We start from the raw sequence: 16,108 nt of genomic DNA, 5'->3' as shown, positions 1-16,108 counted from the left end.
CTCAAAGCATCTCGTACATGCTCTTCCCCCCCTTCATCTTCCCTCAACAGATGAAGTTTTACATGCGCAAAGTTGAGATATTTATTGCCTCTGAAAATCTGACCCAAGAACAGGTCATTGAGTGGTTTCGTTTCCCGATCATCCGCCACCCGTGTCTACAAAAAGCCATTCATCTACATTAGCATTTCTCATAGAGGCTGGTAACGCAGCCAAACGTGTAAATGCTTTCTGGGCAGACGTGGAGCACATTGGCTCTCATCTTCATTTGGAGGAGCTTTTGTCGCTGAAGCATGCATCACACTGGCCCGCGCTTGACAGCGAGACTGCTCGTTGGTCAGTGCTTTATTATCGGCCCTGAAAAACTCCCACACAAACAGTCGAACTCGGTAAACAAGACGTTCGCAGCCTCCCCCACCCCGCCGTTCTGCACTTGTCAGCCTTCCCCAAAAGAAACAGCTTTTTGATTCACATACACACGAGCTGCCGTTGCTGGCATCAGCACAGAAAAGGGCAGATCTCTGCCTCGCTATTTCCACACTGCTTATTTGACATTCCCAAATATGTCATTCAAATACAACCAGGTAGCTTCCAGAGCAAGCAGAGGGGATATTATACAGCCTTTGCCAATTTCTCTTTCACCCACTCTTTCTACCTCTAACCGCCCACTCTCCTTCTCTGTCTCTGAGTGTGCCTCCCTCCAACTACCACTCACCTTCTCTCTTCTACCTCCCCCCCTCTCTGCGTCCCGTTTCCCTGTGTGCTGGCGCATGAACTGTCAGCGCTGCCTGCAATGCCAATTATCGCGCCCTGCTCGGGAGCAGAGAACAGAGGGTTGAAATCACAGATGTGTGGAGCACGAGCGTTTAACACTCTGCATCGGCTTTTTCGCCTGCGTCACACGTCCCCCGGAGCTGTTTGTCGAGTTCTGGTCCATCACTGGTGTCTGTGGGATCCTCGTTTCCTTCTCACATGTATTAACAGACGTGTGCAGCTTTGGCCTGAATGGGAGGATAAACGCACCTCTGTGTGTAGTCATGTTTCTGTGTTTCCAGACCGCAGCAACTATTTACACCCCCATGCCAGCGTCAGCCGCAGCCAGGAACTGTCTGTATGTACGTACAAATAAACGTACGTACGTCCCATTCTTGTGACCGTGGTAGCTCAGGGGCAAACGTCCACTTTCACTCAAGGATGAACTGTTTAGATTTTGGTGGTCAAAGGTCTCTGTGACGCCATAACTGAAGAATTCATACGCTCATTATCAAAAAATCGGACACAAATGTCTCACAAGGTTAAAATGGTGAAGCGATGACATTTTATATCCAAAAGGTCAAAGGTCAGCTTCACTGTGACGTCATAATGTTCTGCACAAACACCTTTCCAGCCATTATTCAACACCAAAACTCATGAACAGAAGGGGAGATTGTGACCATATTTCACATTTGGTCAGATACTGAATTGGTGACGCTAATCTTGGGCGTCCACCTTCAAACTGTGCTGATTGTTTAGATCTTGTGTGCTGCTGGGTAGAAGAAGCGTCCACGTTTTACAGCTTTGTAGCTTCTTTGCAGCAGCAGCATCCGTATTTGAAGCATTGTAGTCCACCACAAGCTGATATTGATCTTCAGGTGATTGTCGTGGCACCATGTGATGAAGCTCTCTATCAGTCCTCTGCACTCCTCACTGGAGTTTTCAGTTTCACTGGAAATTATTCACTGGAATCATACATAGCGATAATTTCCATTTTGACAAAAAAGACACTTAATACCTTTAAATCCTTCAAAGTCATCACTGCGTATGCTCTGTGAGTCAGGACAGACGTGGATGTAAATGCATATTGAGTGGTTGGCAGAGGCACACAACCACGAGATGGTAATTCTAGTTGATGAGCGCGCTGTTATCATTACCAACAAAAATAGGAGTTTTGATAAACCGCGGCTTTCCGTCCACGTAGAGGGGCTCCGGACAGAGACCATGCAAATGCAGCCACTCATACAGGTAGAGAGCCGGATAAATGAGCATGCAGCAGTGTCATTGTCGGGATATGTGAGTAGAAGTGATGAGGAGAGGGACTGTCATATTGTCAAATTTTGTGAGCATCTCGCACTTCCTTTGCTTCGGGCTTTGATCACATCTCATCTGTTCTTACAGGCCACTGCTCGTCAGCCGCTGGTTTGTTTGTTTCTTCTCCCTCCCTGTATCTGCCATTCTCTCTGTATTCTCTTCTTTTTCTTCCTGCTTTTTTCCACCGCATGCCTGCACACCCATTTCCTCCTCTCAGCCTTGATCTTTGTCCCCTGACCCAGTTGCATTACACAGCACAAGCCGCTGAGAGCCCCAGATCCACTCGCTGTGCGCCGCCGTCCCTCTGTAGACATGTTATTCTTAGTTAACCTCTCCGAGAGCTCTCCGCCCCGTAGATGACAGGTATGCGTTGTAGGTCCTGACAGCCGACAGTCATAGCTGCCTGTCTGGCTGCCTGCAGGAGTGTGACAGAACAGCGCCCTGCATCTGTCTCAGCTCAGATGAGCGCATGATGTCTCACATCCGCATGTAGAGACTCAAACCCACGTGCTTCCACCGGCGCGCGCACATGCTATCTGCACAGTCATGCCCAGGAATTAATTAGAAAACGCACACACACTGCGCATTTAAAGTGCGGATGCGAGGGAAAAACAGTCAGAAATGTAATACATAATACATTACAAATTCTCTTTTTGCATGCGGCTTACAGTAATTTATAGAGGCGGGCATCTATTTATATTTTATCATCTTGCCAATACTCTGCCTAAAGATCAATCCTGGGGCTTTGCAACGCTCCTCCCTTTGACAGCTAAATATGGTAAAAGGTTTTGACCTGGCCAGGCTGCAAAGCGGTGACGCAGCTCCTTTGTTACAGATTCTTTCAATGCTCCTCTCCTCTCTGTCAAAGTACGTTAGTGTGTCTTTGCACGATATCGGCAAAACAATCAATTGGGTTTTCAGGATTCCGCCAGTGCTCTGAAATGTCACCGCGTGGGAAAGAGGCTCTGAATAGATATTAATCAGAGGTCAGGAGAGGTGTCACGCTTAGCCCTCAAACACTCATCTTTTTACTCTGCTGCAATGTCGTGCCAAGGTGTCGCATCGTCAGTGTGTTACGAAGAGGAGACAGAGGCGCCACTGTCTCTGCGCTGCCCCATCCGTCACTCAGTGTGATCGTCCCGATGTCTGACAGGCCTCCCTCTCGGCACGAGTCACCTGCAGCGCCACCAGCTGGAGGAAAAAAGACGTTATTGAAGCCTCTGACACCTTTTGACTTTAATCGCCCCTCAAAGTGCTGTCGGATATTTGATTTAAAAGGAAACCGATGCTGGCTCTGCTCTCCGCGCTCAGTTTAGAAGAGCAGCTTTTGAGATCGTCTTTGCTTCTTTGGGCTCACGTCGATAAACAAATGTTTATTTGGACGTTGTTTTAATTCAGACTCTGTTATCGCTGTGTCACTGTGCTGCAGATGCAACAAGATTAGAGTTTTGGAACCACACACACGCTTGCTCAAAACTCCTAAAAAGAGGCTGTTCAGATTTAGTGAGCTAGCTTCTGTACAAGGGTGTGAGATGCTTCCAGTCTTCCTTTTCGCTGAATCACCCAGCAGTCCGAGGTGATCTGTAGGCACCGTTTGACATGTTTAATCTTAATTAATGCTTAAGCATGTTATAGAACAGCGGGGAACACAGCAGTAGGTATAGATTTATCCGTCGACTTTGTGCTTTGTGTTAGCCGATTAGCTGCACAACCTCATGGCTTAGCTGAGGGCAGACGCTGAGGGTTTGGCACGGCTTCAAAACAGAACCACAATATTGCAGCTCGGTGCAGTTATTCCCCACGGCGAGCCAGCAGTGGAAACACATCTGACTACTTCTCAGCGTGCAGCGGTGCGGCTAAAGCGTGCTGTATCAGGCCAGTGGGAGGAGGGTGAAGCTGGCCACGAGTAGCTCTCCCAGGACTGTTGTCTTCGTTGTGTCCTCTGTATTCTTGATCTTAAAAAACAATTTCAGGCTTGCTCTCTTTTCTCATCGCGTGTCCAGACGGTTTTCCAAGCACTAAATCCATTACTTTTGTTTCATGTGATCGGTTTCTCATTCTGCCTCTCTGCCCGCTGATTCCACTCCTGTTAGTCTCTCCATCATTCACTGTCTGTCTTTCCCTCTCCGTCCTTTCCACTTCGCTGTTTGTCCTCTCCGCGACCTGGGCCCGCGTGGCAGGCAGGGAGATGTCCCCGAGCCGCCGTGGGGATCGGTTCATGACCTAGACACGGCAGAGCTGATCAGCTTATAAGCCCTCATTCGGAAAAGTCGGGACGGGAGCGATCCTTCCCGCTTCTTGGGCAAATCTTTGTTTTATAAAAGGGCCCTCGAGACAGCGAGCCGACCTCAAAGGACGGGCACCGCCAAAGACTGTCTGATCAAACTCTTTGTCTTCTGTGTGTTCAAATGCGTACACGGAGCAGAGGACAGACCGTAGCAGACAGCCAGATGACTTTGTGTTGCAAACCTGCATGTGTGGAAAAGGCTCATTAGCGTGCATTTGTCTTCCAAAGAACATCACAGGAAGACAAAACAGACTTCAACGCTGATTCCAAAAACAGTCGATGGGACGCTGTGCAAAACATGGATACAACAGAGTGTGATCGTTTGCTGATTCTTTTTGACATACACTCAATTGAAAACAGTGCAAAGTCAGTATATTTAATGTTAAACTCATCCGCTTCCTTGACTTTTGTAAATATCAGCTTATTCTGAATTTGATGCTCCAAAAACACCTGTTTGGAACATTGCACAGGTAAACAGGTTCACTGCTAACAGGTGATGGTATCATGATTGGATACACATGATTGGATAAATGTTACTGCACGGACTCGGGTTTCACACAGCGTCACAGCTTTGGAACCCCGGAATCTGTTTAGATCTTCTCATTATATGCTTGAAGGGAGACAACAGGAAACACACGTGTTGCATGTTGTCTTAATCTCCGTCACTGCACATGAGGAGCAGAGCAGCACTCAGAGGGCCTATGAAATACATTTCTAGCTCTGTGACACCTGGAATTAAAGGAACAGGATCAGATTTAAAAGAACAGCAGCCGTTTCGTGCTGCATCTCACCTTCTTACTTCACGCCCACTGTGTCGCAGACGTCCACTGGAACCTGAAGAAGCAGCCTGTTTCTTAGCATCCATATTTTATTATTTTATAAGCAGCATTGACTCTGACTTTGGTTCTGGCAGCCGCGGCACAACTGAAACATGACACAGCCGTTCATATATCCGGTGTTACGTCGCATTAGGCAGTTGAAATTGTCTAATTTGTATTTCTGTTGCATTCATTAACTAAATCAGTTGAGCCCAAATCATTTTATCCTCTGTAGCTGGTTTAACATTTGTCCCTGTTTGTGTTTCAGGTACCAGGACATGAGAAGACAAATTGGCTTTGAAATCAGGGATATGTGGTACAATCTAGGTAATTTAAGCAGCTCCTTGTGTCAGTATCGTTCCCTTTCACTTGTAATCAAATACTTTTTTTTTTTTCTGAATGAATTCGCTGATGATCAATCACACAAACTGTGCGGTGGAACGCCTGCAAATTGACACGTGTTCCAAGTGTTGTTTTCTCAATTTATGCTTATGATTATCCTCCAGCTAAGTATTCTCACACTCATTACAAGTCAACAAAGAACAGCAGCTAAATATAGACAATCATGTGTTAATTAGCTTTATGTCGTGTGATCAGAGAGACTCAACAGTCAGGTCTCGGTGGAATGAGATCGGAGTTCAGGGACTGGGGTCTCAGATTTGGCCACCTGTGCCTCCTGTAAAGTCTTCTCATTGTAATCCACACCATCTGATCCCTTAATTAAAGCTTTCCACCAGATTAGATTGACTCATTCACTGGGTTTTTAATGAGCCCCTTGCTATTTTTTACCTGAGGTGTTTGAAGTTATTTACCGCATGGCTGTCACAGAATATTCCAACGAGGGGAGGCTTTTTTTTTTGTTTGTTTGCAACAGCTGCTTTAAAATCTGCAGCAACGATTGTCCAAGTTCGGGTATGATCAACATGTTGCGCTTGTTTAGTCCAAACTGAAGCCCGCAGATGAGTTGCGTCGTATTCTGTGGGTGTATATTCACATGTCGTTTGTTTTCCTCTCTTAAGGGCCCCACAAGATAAAATTCATTCCAGAGATGGTGGGTCCGATCCTGGAGATGACGCTCGTCCCCGAGATCGAGTTGCGAAAGGCCACCATCGCTATCTTCTTCGACATGATGCAGTGCGAGTTCCACTTCACGTGCAGCTTCCAGCGGGTGCGTCCTCTGAAATACGACAACACAAACACGACGTAGCAAAAAGGGAAAAAAGGCTTGGTGAGAAGTGGTGGGTGCTGGTGTGAGGAGCAAACAGCGCCGAGGGATCGACGGCGTAAGAAAAAGTTTCACAGCCACGAGCTCAGTTGTAATTCCGCAAATCTCATTTTGTTGTGCCGCGATTATCAACGGCCGCGGTAAGTGGAACTTAATGTTCTGCCCCGTTACAGTGCAGAATTAAGCCTTTCTGCATGAGGAAATCCGTTTGGCTCCAGCTGTTCTGCCGTAAGACGTCTCAGGCAGTTTTCATGTGGGCTCCCAAAGCGTGCCGTGCTTATTGAGCTTGGATCAAATTGTAAAGCAGCACAAAGGCTTCCACATGTCTCAGCTGGCCCTTGTAGCTCTGTGAAGACAGCAACGTCCCTCTCTCAAGGGAAGTGAGCGCTGCTAATTAAGTCAACGTGTCACTCTGGCTCGTTGAGGGTGAATGCCACTTTCTTATTCTTTCCCTTCAGTGAAATGTGATCAATTTCACTTTGGCCTGACCCCTTTTAATGCTGTAAGCCGGTAATATTCCCTTTACTGGGTCTCTTTCTCCATGTGTGTTGTAAATCCTTGGCTTAGCAGAGAGCAGCATTTATATCTTTTCCTACTTGGCTGCTTTCTCCTCTCCTGTTCTGCGTTTGTGCGTGGACAGCACACGAGCAAATCAGCGAAAATTGGTTTGTTTCCGCACGATAAAACCTGTTTGTTATACAGCCGCTGCATGCATACGGGAGAAATAAGGCCCATGCGCCACTCACTATGTTATGTACACACTAAGCACACTCATTTTCCACTATTACTCCAAATATGACAGAGTTCCTAATTTGATACGGATCATATAAACAGCGTATTCCCAATTATTCTGAATGTTGCATCTTCTGATTAAGACATGTGGGATATGCCGACGTTATTCGGGTTTTATGTCCACGCTCATTTGGAAAATGTGCCTCAACCTGGGTTTTTACAGCAGTTTGTCACACTTGCATTGTGCATTGCTTAGCCAGCAGTTGGCAAGGTGCCCGCACAAAAGAAAAGCCCACATTTCCAGTCGGAAGGAGAAACACACCTACTTTTAAACATTATGAAAGAGTTGGGTGTCAGCATGTTTTTTGGAAATGTGCAAGTATCACAAGGCCGACCTTTTCAAGAAAGAGGCTGAACGAATGAAAGAGGGAGCCGTTAATTGGACGATGCTCGGCTGCATGAAAACAGGAATATTAGTGAAATATTCATTCATTTTCGTTTGCCATATAAACAGCTTAGTAGGAATACTGTCTTTTTTTGGAATAAGGGTGAAAATCAGAACGTTTTGTGCATGTAAATGAAGTCACTGCGCGAAGCTACAACCACAACAGAGCAAAAGGACAGCCGATGTGACGACGCAGCCTTGTTGTGTGTTCTTCACAAACACATACACATAAAGAAAAGCTTTCCCGTGATCAGCTGGGCCGCAAGCGAGGGACGATTAACGTCAGAGCGCAGAGCCCCCTCAGCCGAGCCTCGATGCAGAGAGAGCGGGAGTGAGACAGGGAGATGGCGTTAATGAATTGAAAAATTAGCCACACTGATTATTTACGCCTGCTCTGTCTAATTGCAGTTTGAGAACGAGATCATCACCAAGCTGGATCACGAGGTGGAGGGGGGCCGCGGAGACGAGCAGTACAAAGTTCTCTTTCAGAAAATGTAAGTGCTGATTAATGGGCAGGATTACGCCTGAGCCTCTCGCAAGTTAGATAATGCTAATTGCAACATAGCACTCCTCAAAATAATCACAGTGTGCTGATGATCACACGACTTCTCATCACAGCTTGCCTCTGTGATATTTGCTTTCAGCACAGTTGGATGCTAACTCTGCTTTAATGGGCGAAAGAACATTTCCTCGAGTCCTTAGTGGCAAAAGTTTGACATTTTAAACCACAGAAGAAGCTCTTTTACATGCTTCACGTTTGTTTTCCTCTGGCCTCTCTTCTCTCCACCGCCACATGTGCACACACAAAAAAAAAAAAACCTCCCTGCACGCCTCCTCTTTGTGCCATCACACACCAGTTTACTGGAGCACTGCAGGAAGCACAAGTACTTGGCCAAGACGGGCGAGAACTTCGTCACTCTGGTGGTCCGTCTGCTGGAGAGGTTGCTGGACTACAGGACCATCATGCACGACGAGAACAAGGAAAACCGCATGAGCTGCACCGTCAACGTGCTCGTAAGATGGTTTCTTTTTCTCCGTTCCTGAATGCACACAAGCCCAGTAAGCATGGAATTTAGCCTTATTAGCCGTATGAACAGCCAGAATCAGGCCTCATTAGCCATATAAACACTGTCCACAAACACCAGCAGCCACCTCCACATGTCAGAGTGCATTAAGATGTTTTCACCGAGCAGCTCACCTGAAACGTCTCTCCTCCGTGATGTGACATTTCATCTGGGAGCACTGAAATGTCAGTTTTGTCTCACGTGACGACTGGCATTGAACTGCAGGCCTCTGGCCTATATTCAGCATTTATCTGAGTCATGTTCGAGTTTTCAGCTTCAGCCAAGAGAGCAGCGTGACTGCTCCGCCGCTGCGATTCTGATGTCAGCCAACTTACTTTTCTTTAGCATATACTCTCCGTGTCTCGCCTGCTGCAAAGCCAGGACCTTGAATTTACTCGTATTTTTAGGAAATTAATTTGTCACACTGCCAAAGTATTTTTTTTTAGAGATATTCAGGAATAATCTCCAGTCCAGAGAGTTATGCAGTGTAAGCATGATGCGCTGAATCTTTGTAAACAGTATAATGTCGACATTTTTGGTGGAAATCTGTGAACCTTTTTAAACCCCTTTTAATGGTCTGTCTTGTTCCTTTCCTGTAGAACTTTTACAAGGAGATAGACAGAGAGGAGATGTACATCAGGTAAGACACAGTCTTATCCAGAGTTCGTTTGATCCTCCTGTGAGGCACATGACAGACGTTACTTCAGCAGCTGTGACATTCAGCTGAGCTCACTTTTAACCTGCCGAAGACTTAATGCTGCACATTTTTGGCTCTTGTCCTGCCAGCTGCATGTCCCCAGAGATCCGGAATGAAATATTAGATTTTGTTAAATTACATTTCCATTTCCACAATCTCACCAATCAGAGATTTCCATCTGTCTGTCAAGCGTTATTTGAGGTAAAAGAGGCTGTCAAGACGCATCAGTCTGGTGGAGTTAACTTTCTGTCTGTTGCTAAAGTGCGAGAGGCCCACACAGGCGTAACCCATAAATCATTGCTATTTCCTCCCAGGTACCTGTACAAGCTGTGTGACCTCCACAAAGAGTGCGACAACTACACTGAGGCTGCCTACACTCTGCTGCTACACGCCAAACTGCTCAAGGTAAACAGATAGCGATAAATAAATGTGGAAGTACACTCTGAAAGACCTCAAACAGCGTAGATCGCCGAGCTCAAATACACTGTTAAGCTATTGTCAGGCAGATGACATTTAACCTCGAGCATTAAACAAGGTGTGCAGGATTTAGAGAGATAGGGCCGCATCCCTTTAATCCCACCACGGCATGAGACGGCTGCTAAGAGGCCAGGATTGCTTAGCAGCATCTTTTTCACCCGCGTAGTCGATGCAAATCGCGGCTATTATCTGATCTCCCCTGAAAAAAAAAAAAAAAAAAAAAGCTAAGACATAGTTTAAAGCAGAGCGAAAAGCAGCATCAGCCACCTGAGGTGCTTCAAGATAACGGTGTACTTTTACTGTCGTCTCTGTGAGCTGGAAATGAATAATCCTCTGCTGGAAATCACATGGTTCAGCACAAGGCAGCTGCAGTTTCAGGTGGGAAAGAGGCCGCTTTCCGTCACATCTTCAGTGCTCCCATGTCTTTAATTATACACATAAATAATTACAAGCTATCCCGAAGCGTTTCTTTAACCTTTTTGTTTGTGTAACGCTGCTGTGTGCCTCCAAAGTTTTTAACCTCGCCCAAAATACACGGCATGCACGCACAAAGCGCTGCGGTGTCTATTCCCAGTCGAGGTTTGGTACACCCTGAATGTGGAGGTTGTTCCTCTCTGCGTTTTATCCAAAATGGTTGCACCCAACATCACATCTGTATTTGCATAAATAGCTGGCTGCTTCAGCCTCTGTGCAGGTCCCAGCAGGGGAGAGCGGGCTGCGACTGACTCACAGTTAACAGCCACAGCAGCGTTTGCAGGAGTTGCTTGTGTTGTTGTTATTTTAATTCTGCTCGTCTCCCGGCAGCTGTGGCATTCCTGAGCATACCTTCAGAGAGGGATTCACTATTGTATCGTGGAAATTGGTTAATTTTGTTCCACCTGAGTCTGGATAAATCCTTTCTTCTCCAATAAGCTCTGCGACGTATTCTTTGAAGTCACTGCCGTCCTTTTGTGCTCACACAAAGGCAAGTGTAAACAAGCTTGAAGGGGGATGAATGATGTCGGCCTGCGACTAACGATTACTTTCCTTTTTGCATTAATCTGCCACGATTCATTGATTAATTGTTGTAGTTTAGAAAATGTGACACAAAATAGTGAAAAATCACATTTTCCCACAGCCCGAAGTGACGTGCTCAAATTGCTTCTTTTGTCCAGCCAACCATCCAAAACCCGAAGACGTTTCACAAATGACGAAGAACATTAAAGAAGCTGGAAACAGCGAATGATTGACATTTTTAACGATTTAGACGATTAAATCAATTAGCCAAATCCGTCAATTTTCTTTCGACTAACAATTAACTGACTAATCATTGCAGCTCTGGAATGATGGTTGTTAATTTCTGCAACCGGCAGCAGTTAGAGAGTAAAACAGGCTCCTGTAATAATAATTCAGTGAAGTACCTGCAGCGGTATAATAAAGCTTGAATATACAGCACTTTGTGTACTGTCAGATGTATCAGCACTTTGGTTCTGTCGATGCGGGGTCGCCAACCAACCATGAATAAACAGGGGTCCTTTTCACCATGTAAATGCTGCGCTTCAGCTGTAAATGAATCAATAACCTGATCCAAAGCCTCGCAGCATCCATCCTCATGCCATAACAACACGCACAGCAATTACTTTCCCCTCCTCCTCCAGCGCGGTGTATGCAAATGCCGCGGCTTTGCTATTCAAACATGGCCCTCGCTCAAACCTTGGTCAGATTAAGCCTTCATGTTACTTGCAACACTACAGAATTAAAACGTGTATAAATTAGTTGAGAACAATCGAATCAGCCCCAGAAGGACGCGCGGGATTATGCTTCCGAGGCCAATCGGATTGTCCATCTCCCCGTTAGCCGAGCTGCTCCGGCCTGTCAGAAACCTCATTATCCTCCATGTTGGGTGAAGAAAAGGCATGATGGAGTACACGGTCAGCGCGAAAGGACGCCGCTGGAGGCTTGTCGTTCCTTTTTTTTTTTTTTTTTCCACTGCTCTTCCCTGTCTGCCTTTGTGGCTTCCGGTGGGCTCGAGCAGGCATTAGCCACAGAGAGCTAAGCGCTGATGCTCCCTCCGAGCCATTCAATATGTATCGACGCCTGTTTCATTGCCCGTGTCTCAAGTTCTCATCTTGCCCTGCCAGAGTGCTGGGCAGCTTTAAAAAGAATCACACATCAATCTCACCCCATTTGCATTGGCTATAACTCAGTGATTGATTTCTTGTCACCTGTTCCCCTTTTGCTCTGCGTTGTATTGCGCGGTGTTGACCCCGCTGCTGACTTGTCCTCTGTAGTGGTCCGATGAGCCATGCGCAGCCCACCTGACCCAGAGAGACGGCTACCAGGCCACCACTCAAGGACAGCTTAAGGACCAGCTCTACCAGCAGATTATCAATTACTTCGACAAGGGCAAGGTAAGACACACGTTCTGGCAGGCACACACGGAAGATTGGTCATAATCATGATAAATCCTGGATCCTCTGAGGATGCTATTTTTAGACGCTGTCATCTCTGTTAAATACCTCCTCTGGCCGGTTGCGAAGAAGAATGGAAGTTTTATGTTCTGCAGAACGGGGATTGTAAATAATCCTCCTCTTTTATTTTGCGGAGAACATCAGACCACGTAAGCATTAATGTGGCTCCTTTGTGATGTCCTCCTACCTCCCATTAAACCCTTTCTCCTGCTCTTCCTCCTCTCCCACTGTCCTGCCATGTCTTCTGATGCCGCTGTATTGTGACGTGCAGAGCAGCCTCACATGGACCTCATGTACGCTCCAGTTGTGTGGACCTAGTTGCTGTGCTATTCTTCTACACTCAGATTTAATTCCAGAGGAGAAAAATGTTTTTCAGCCTGTAAGCTAACGTCTGGAATGGGTGTGCAGGACTGCAGCCAGAGCTTCTCAGAGATGATGTCCCAAGGCTTTGCATGTGTCATCAGTGCTGGGGTGCAGCCACCACTCTTGCTTCTCTAGCCAACTGTCACTCAGCAGGATGTGGGTAGGGAGACAAACAAATTGAAAAACAATCGCACACGAACACACCAGGAAGTGTTGCAGCGGCTGCAAGAATACATCAACGCCCCAGAGAGGAGGGTATCGACTGAGGGCAGTTTCAAAGCGTGTCATCGGAGTCATCCAGAAAGCAGTCCCAGATGGTGTCGCCACCGCCGCTCCCGCTGATGGCAGGCCGGTCTGAGTGGCAGTCTGGACTTGGTCCACCTCCATCCTGGCCCCGATCTGCTCAGCCCAATCGAGTCTGTCAGGGAGCCACTTAGGCGCCTTTCAACATGTTCAAGTGGCTCCCGTCTATGTATCCATGACACCGCTCCACTGCGATCGATGAGTCTCGGGGGGGAAATGCATGATAAGTTTGCTTTTCCCAAGAGGGCGGCATCTGAGATTTAGTGAAGAATAAAACAAAAGAATATCGACATAAGAGGAAGTTTTTTATTTTTTCTATCCAACAAGTCTTATATTGAGTCTCATTACCTGCGAGAGATGCTTTGTTTTCTCAGCTGGCTGAACACTTTGTATCAGCTTGAATCTTGATAATTAATTCATCTCCTAACCGTCTCTGTTTGTGTGCCCAATAGATGTGGGAGGAGGCCATCATTTTGGGGAAGGAATTGGCTGAGCAGTACGAGAATGAAATGTTTGACTTTGAGCAGCTCAGTGCGTCTTTGGTAAGTCATATTATATTCGTGCTTCATGTTTTCGGTATATTGGTACATCTAAAATGATATGCTTAGAGCAAATGAGAGAGAAAGAAGACTGTGACGTGTGTTTATCTTATTTGTTTAACCAGGAAAGCCTCATTGAGATTCAAATCAGATATATCCAAAGCTTTTTAAAAAGTGTTCTGGCCCAAATCGGCAGCGACAACATAAAAGAGATAACGCCAAACACGTCACAGGATCAGAAATAAGCAAAAATGCATTTGTAGAACTCCCCACAAAGGATCGTACAGAAGAATAAATGTTTGTATCTCCCAACAGCGGAAGCAAGCCCAGTTCTACGAGAACATAGTGAAGGTCATCCGGCCCAAACCAGACTACTTCGCCGTCGGCTATTACGGCATGGGGTTCCCCTCCTTCCTGCGCGTGAGTACTCGCATCGACATACATCCCCCGCACGTCAGAACAGACGATCAATAGGTTTACCAGCACTCGCTTCGCTCTCAGCCTGAGCCGTCGGTACGTATGTGTTTCGCACACGCCTCGCCCCCACGGGTTTGGGCTGTTTTGGCGAGACTCGCTTGTTCAACATCCCACCTGCTCCGACTTTCACTGACTGACTCACTGAGGAGAAAACAAACTGTGAATCACAGCAGCTGCTCTGTGTGTGGGCTATAGAGTAGATCTGGAATGATGTGCTGGACTGATGCCCTTCAGTGTGGCAGAGTGGCTCTCCGGGGAGAAGTTGTGAATTAAAGTCTTCCTCCTCCTCTTCCTCCTGTCTCATTCATGGTCTGTCTCTCATGTGGCCTTCCTCCTCTTTTGTGCATCTTATATTTGCTTCTTTGTAGCTTTTACTACAAGCCGCTCTGTCTGCGGGTCAGTTGGTCCATCCGAAAACGTCCCCCAGAATCCATTTATGTCCAGCCACAATAACTGCCGATCCCAGACGAATGACCACGAGAAACCACTCAATCTAGTTTGTCCAATCGAAAGGCTGATCACGCAGCCGCAAGCGCTGCCTTTAATTCCATCACCTGAGCTTCAGCTGAACACCCTTTTCTCCACGCCGCGAGCGTGGTCTGCATCGCAAGGCGTCCCGTCGCCGCCTGCACAACAGAGCCATGCAGCCGGTACACAGTGAGAGGAAGTGATACGGTCACATAGTAAATTGCTTTTGGTGGCTGCTGAGTCATGGGCCGTAATCCCAAAACATTCAGACTCTGAATGTTCTTGCAAGTGGTGGCAGCGCGGAGTGGAAGCCATCCATTAGTCGGCCATTGATCATAGTGAATACTTGATGAAACTGAATGAACACGGAGCATTCTCAGCCGCTAGACCTGAACTGATCTTGCCCCCCTGAATGCCCTGGTTGCCTTTGTGCTTATCATAAATTCAGCATAACAGCCGTTTGATATCTCCTCACCGGCCTTATTCGGTGCTACTGTGTGCACATCTTTCGCTCTCGGCCTGTGAAGGGCGTCCATGCATCAGCTTTCACTCCAGCAGAAAATTAAACTGATGAGTTGCTCGTGTGAAGAAAGTGGACAGCGCTGACGCAGGACTATATGTTTGCCTTTAATATATTCCCCGTTACAGCTGTTTTCAGGCTGCCATCTCATGCCGCTGGAGGTGTTGCTTTCCTGCTTTGTGAGCCATTTTTGGCGCACTGAAAGGCCCAAAAGTCCTCACAGGATAAGATAATATGAAAGTCCAGTTTCGGGAACAGTGATCTCCAGATCACACCCTTTTCATTCCATTATGAAAAACAGCCATTTCACAAGGGTCTTTTGCCGCTCTCCGATCTCCCGGTGCCCCTCCTAACTCCTTTCATCTAGCAGGGCAGAAACTCCATTACAGACAGGGCAAGCTGTACTGGCCTAATCTAACTGGCTATTTAAACAGCCTTTGAGGACAGCTTTGAGCCCTCCTTTCTCCTCTCCTCTTTATTCTTTTGGAGGCCGTTTGACTTTACCTGAAATAACAGGGCATGAGAACGCCAGGTTGCCTTTTACCAATAGGAATGTGCACTTAATTTTCTCTTTTATTGTTGTCTTTTTATGCTACGTTAGCGACAGGGGAGCGTACAAGCTGGTCTTAAATACTCAGACCAGTACAAATTAGCCTTGATTGCAGCCCAGTTTTATTTTCCAGCAGCGTTTCGAAGCTTATAAAGTGTTACATGAATGCAGCCGAGCAGATGTAAAGCATTTTGTCCTTATTTTGTCCTGCTATCATACTTCTGAGTTTGTCCCCCTCTTGACATATTTCAGAACAGCGCTGAGAGACGTCGGCGGTGAGCTTTCAAGTGTGGGTAACTCAATAAATATACTTCGGAGGGTTTTTGTTTCACACCCCATGGTGCCGTTTGCGTGGCAGCATCGCAGCGTCCTCAGGGAAAAGTCAATTATGTGAGAAAATCAATACTCTGATAAAGGCATTTTGGGCCCACCCCCCTTTAGGAATTGATTTTATGCACGAGTGCTTAATTCAGCTGCTTATGATTTATTGGTTGTTAACGTGGTTCGACGCTGGGGTACTTGCTGATTGTAAAAACACTCTCGATCATGTCATTTGTTTAGATGTGCAGATGCAACCAAGCCACTGGGCCCACTCACCTTCTTCTTCATGTGTTCCTGTGTAAAAGCCA

General features: G+C 46.6%; 1 protein-coding gene across 2 annotated transcripts in view; it reads left to right on the top strand.

Moving 5' to 3' along the window:
* The window catches only part of dock1 (dedicator of cytokinesis 1), a 173,519-nt gene that overhangs the window by 131,502 nt on the left and 25,909 nt on the right, over window positions 1-16,108 (top strand). For both annotated transcript variants that reach the window (XM_076759720.1, XM_076759719.1), the window contains exons 32-40: window positions 5,438-5,496; window positions 6,189-6,337; window positions 7,980-8,065; window positions 8,429-8,585; window positions 9,235-9,275; window positions 9,647-9,737; window positions 12,080-12,199; window positions 13,378-13,467; window positions 13,780-13,884. In XM_076759720.1, the coding sequence (XP_076615835.1) occupies window positions 5,438-5,496; window positions 6,189-6,337; window positions 7,980-8,065; window positions 8,429-8,585; window positions 9,235-9,275; window positions 9,647-9,737; window positions 12,080-12,199; window positions 13,378-13,467; window positions 13,780-13,884 (898 nt within the window). The remainder of the gene's footprint in view (window positions 1-5,437; window positions 5,497-6,188; window positions 6,338-7,979; window positions 8,066-8,428; window positions 8,586-9,234; window positions 9,276-9,646; window positions 9,738-12,079; window positions 12,200-13,377; window positions 13,468-13,779; window positions 13,885-16,108) is intronic.

The sequence above is a fragment of the Chaetodon auriga genome, chromosome 20 (genome assembly GCF_051107435.1).
Source record: "Chaetodon auriga isolate fChaAug3 chromosome 20, fChaAug3.hap1, whole genome shotgun sequence".
Taxonomy (NCBI): Eukaryota; Metazoa; Chordata; class Actinopteri; order Chaetodontiformes; family Chaetodontidae; genus Chaetodon; species Chaetodon auriga.
The sequence above is the reverse complement of the archived record's forward strand: the minus strand, read 5'-3'. Positions and strand labels throughout refer to the sequence as shown.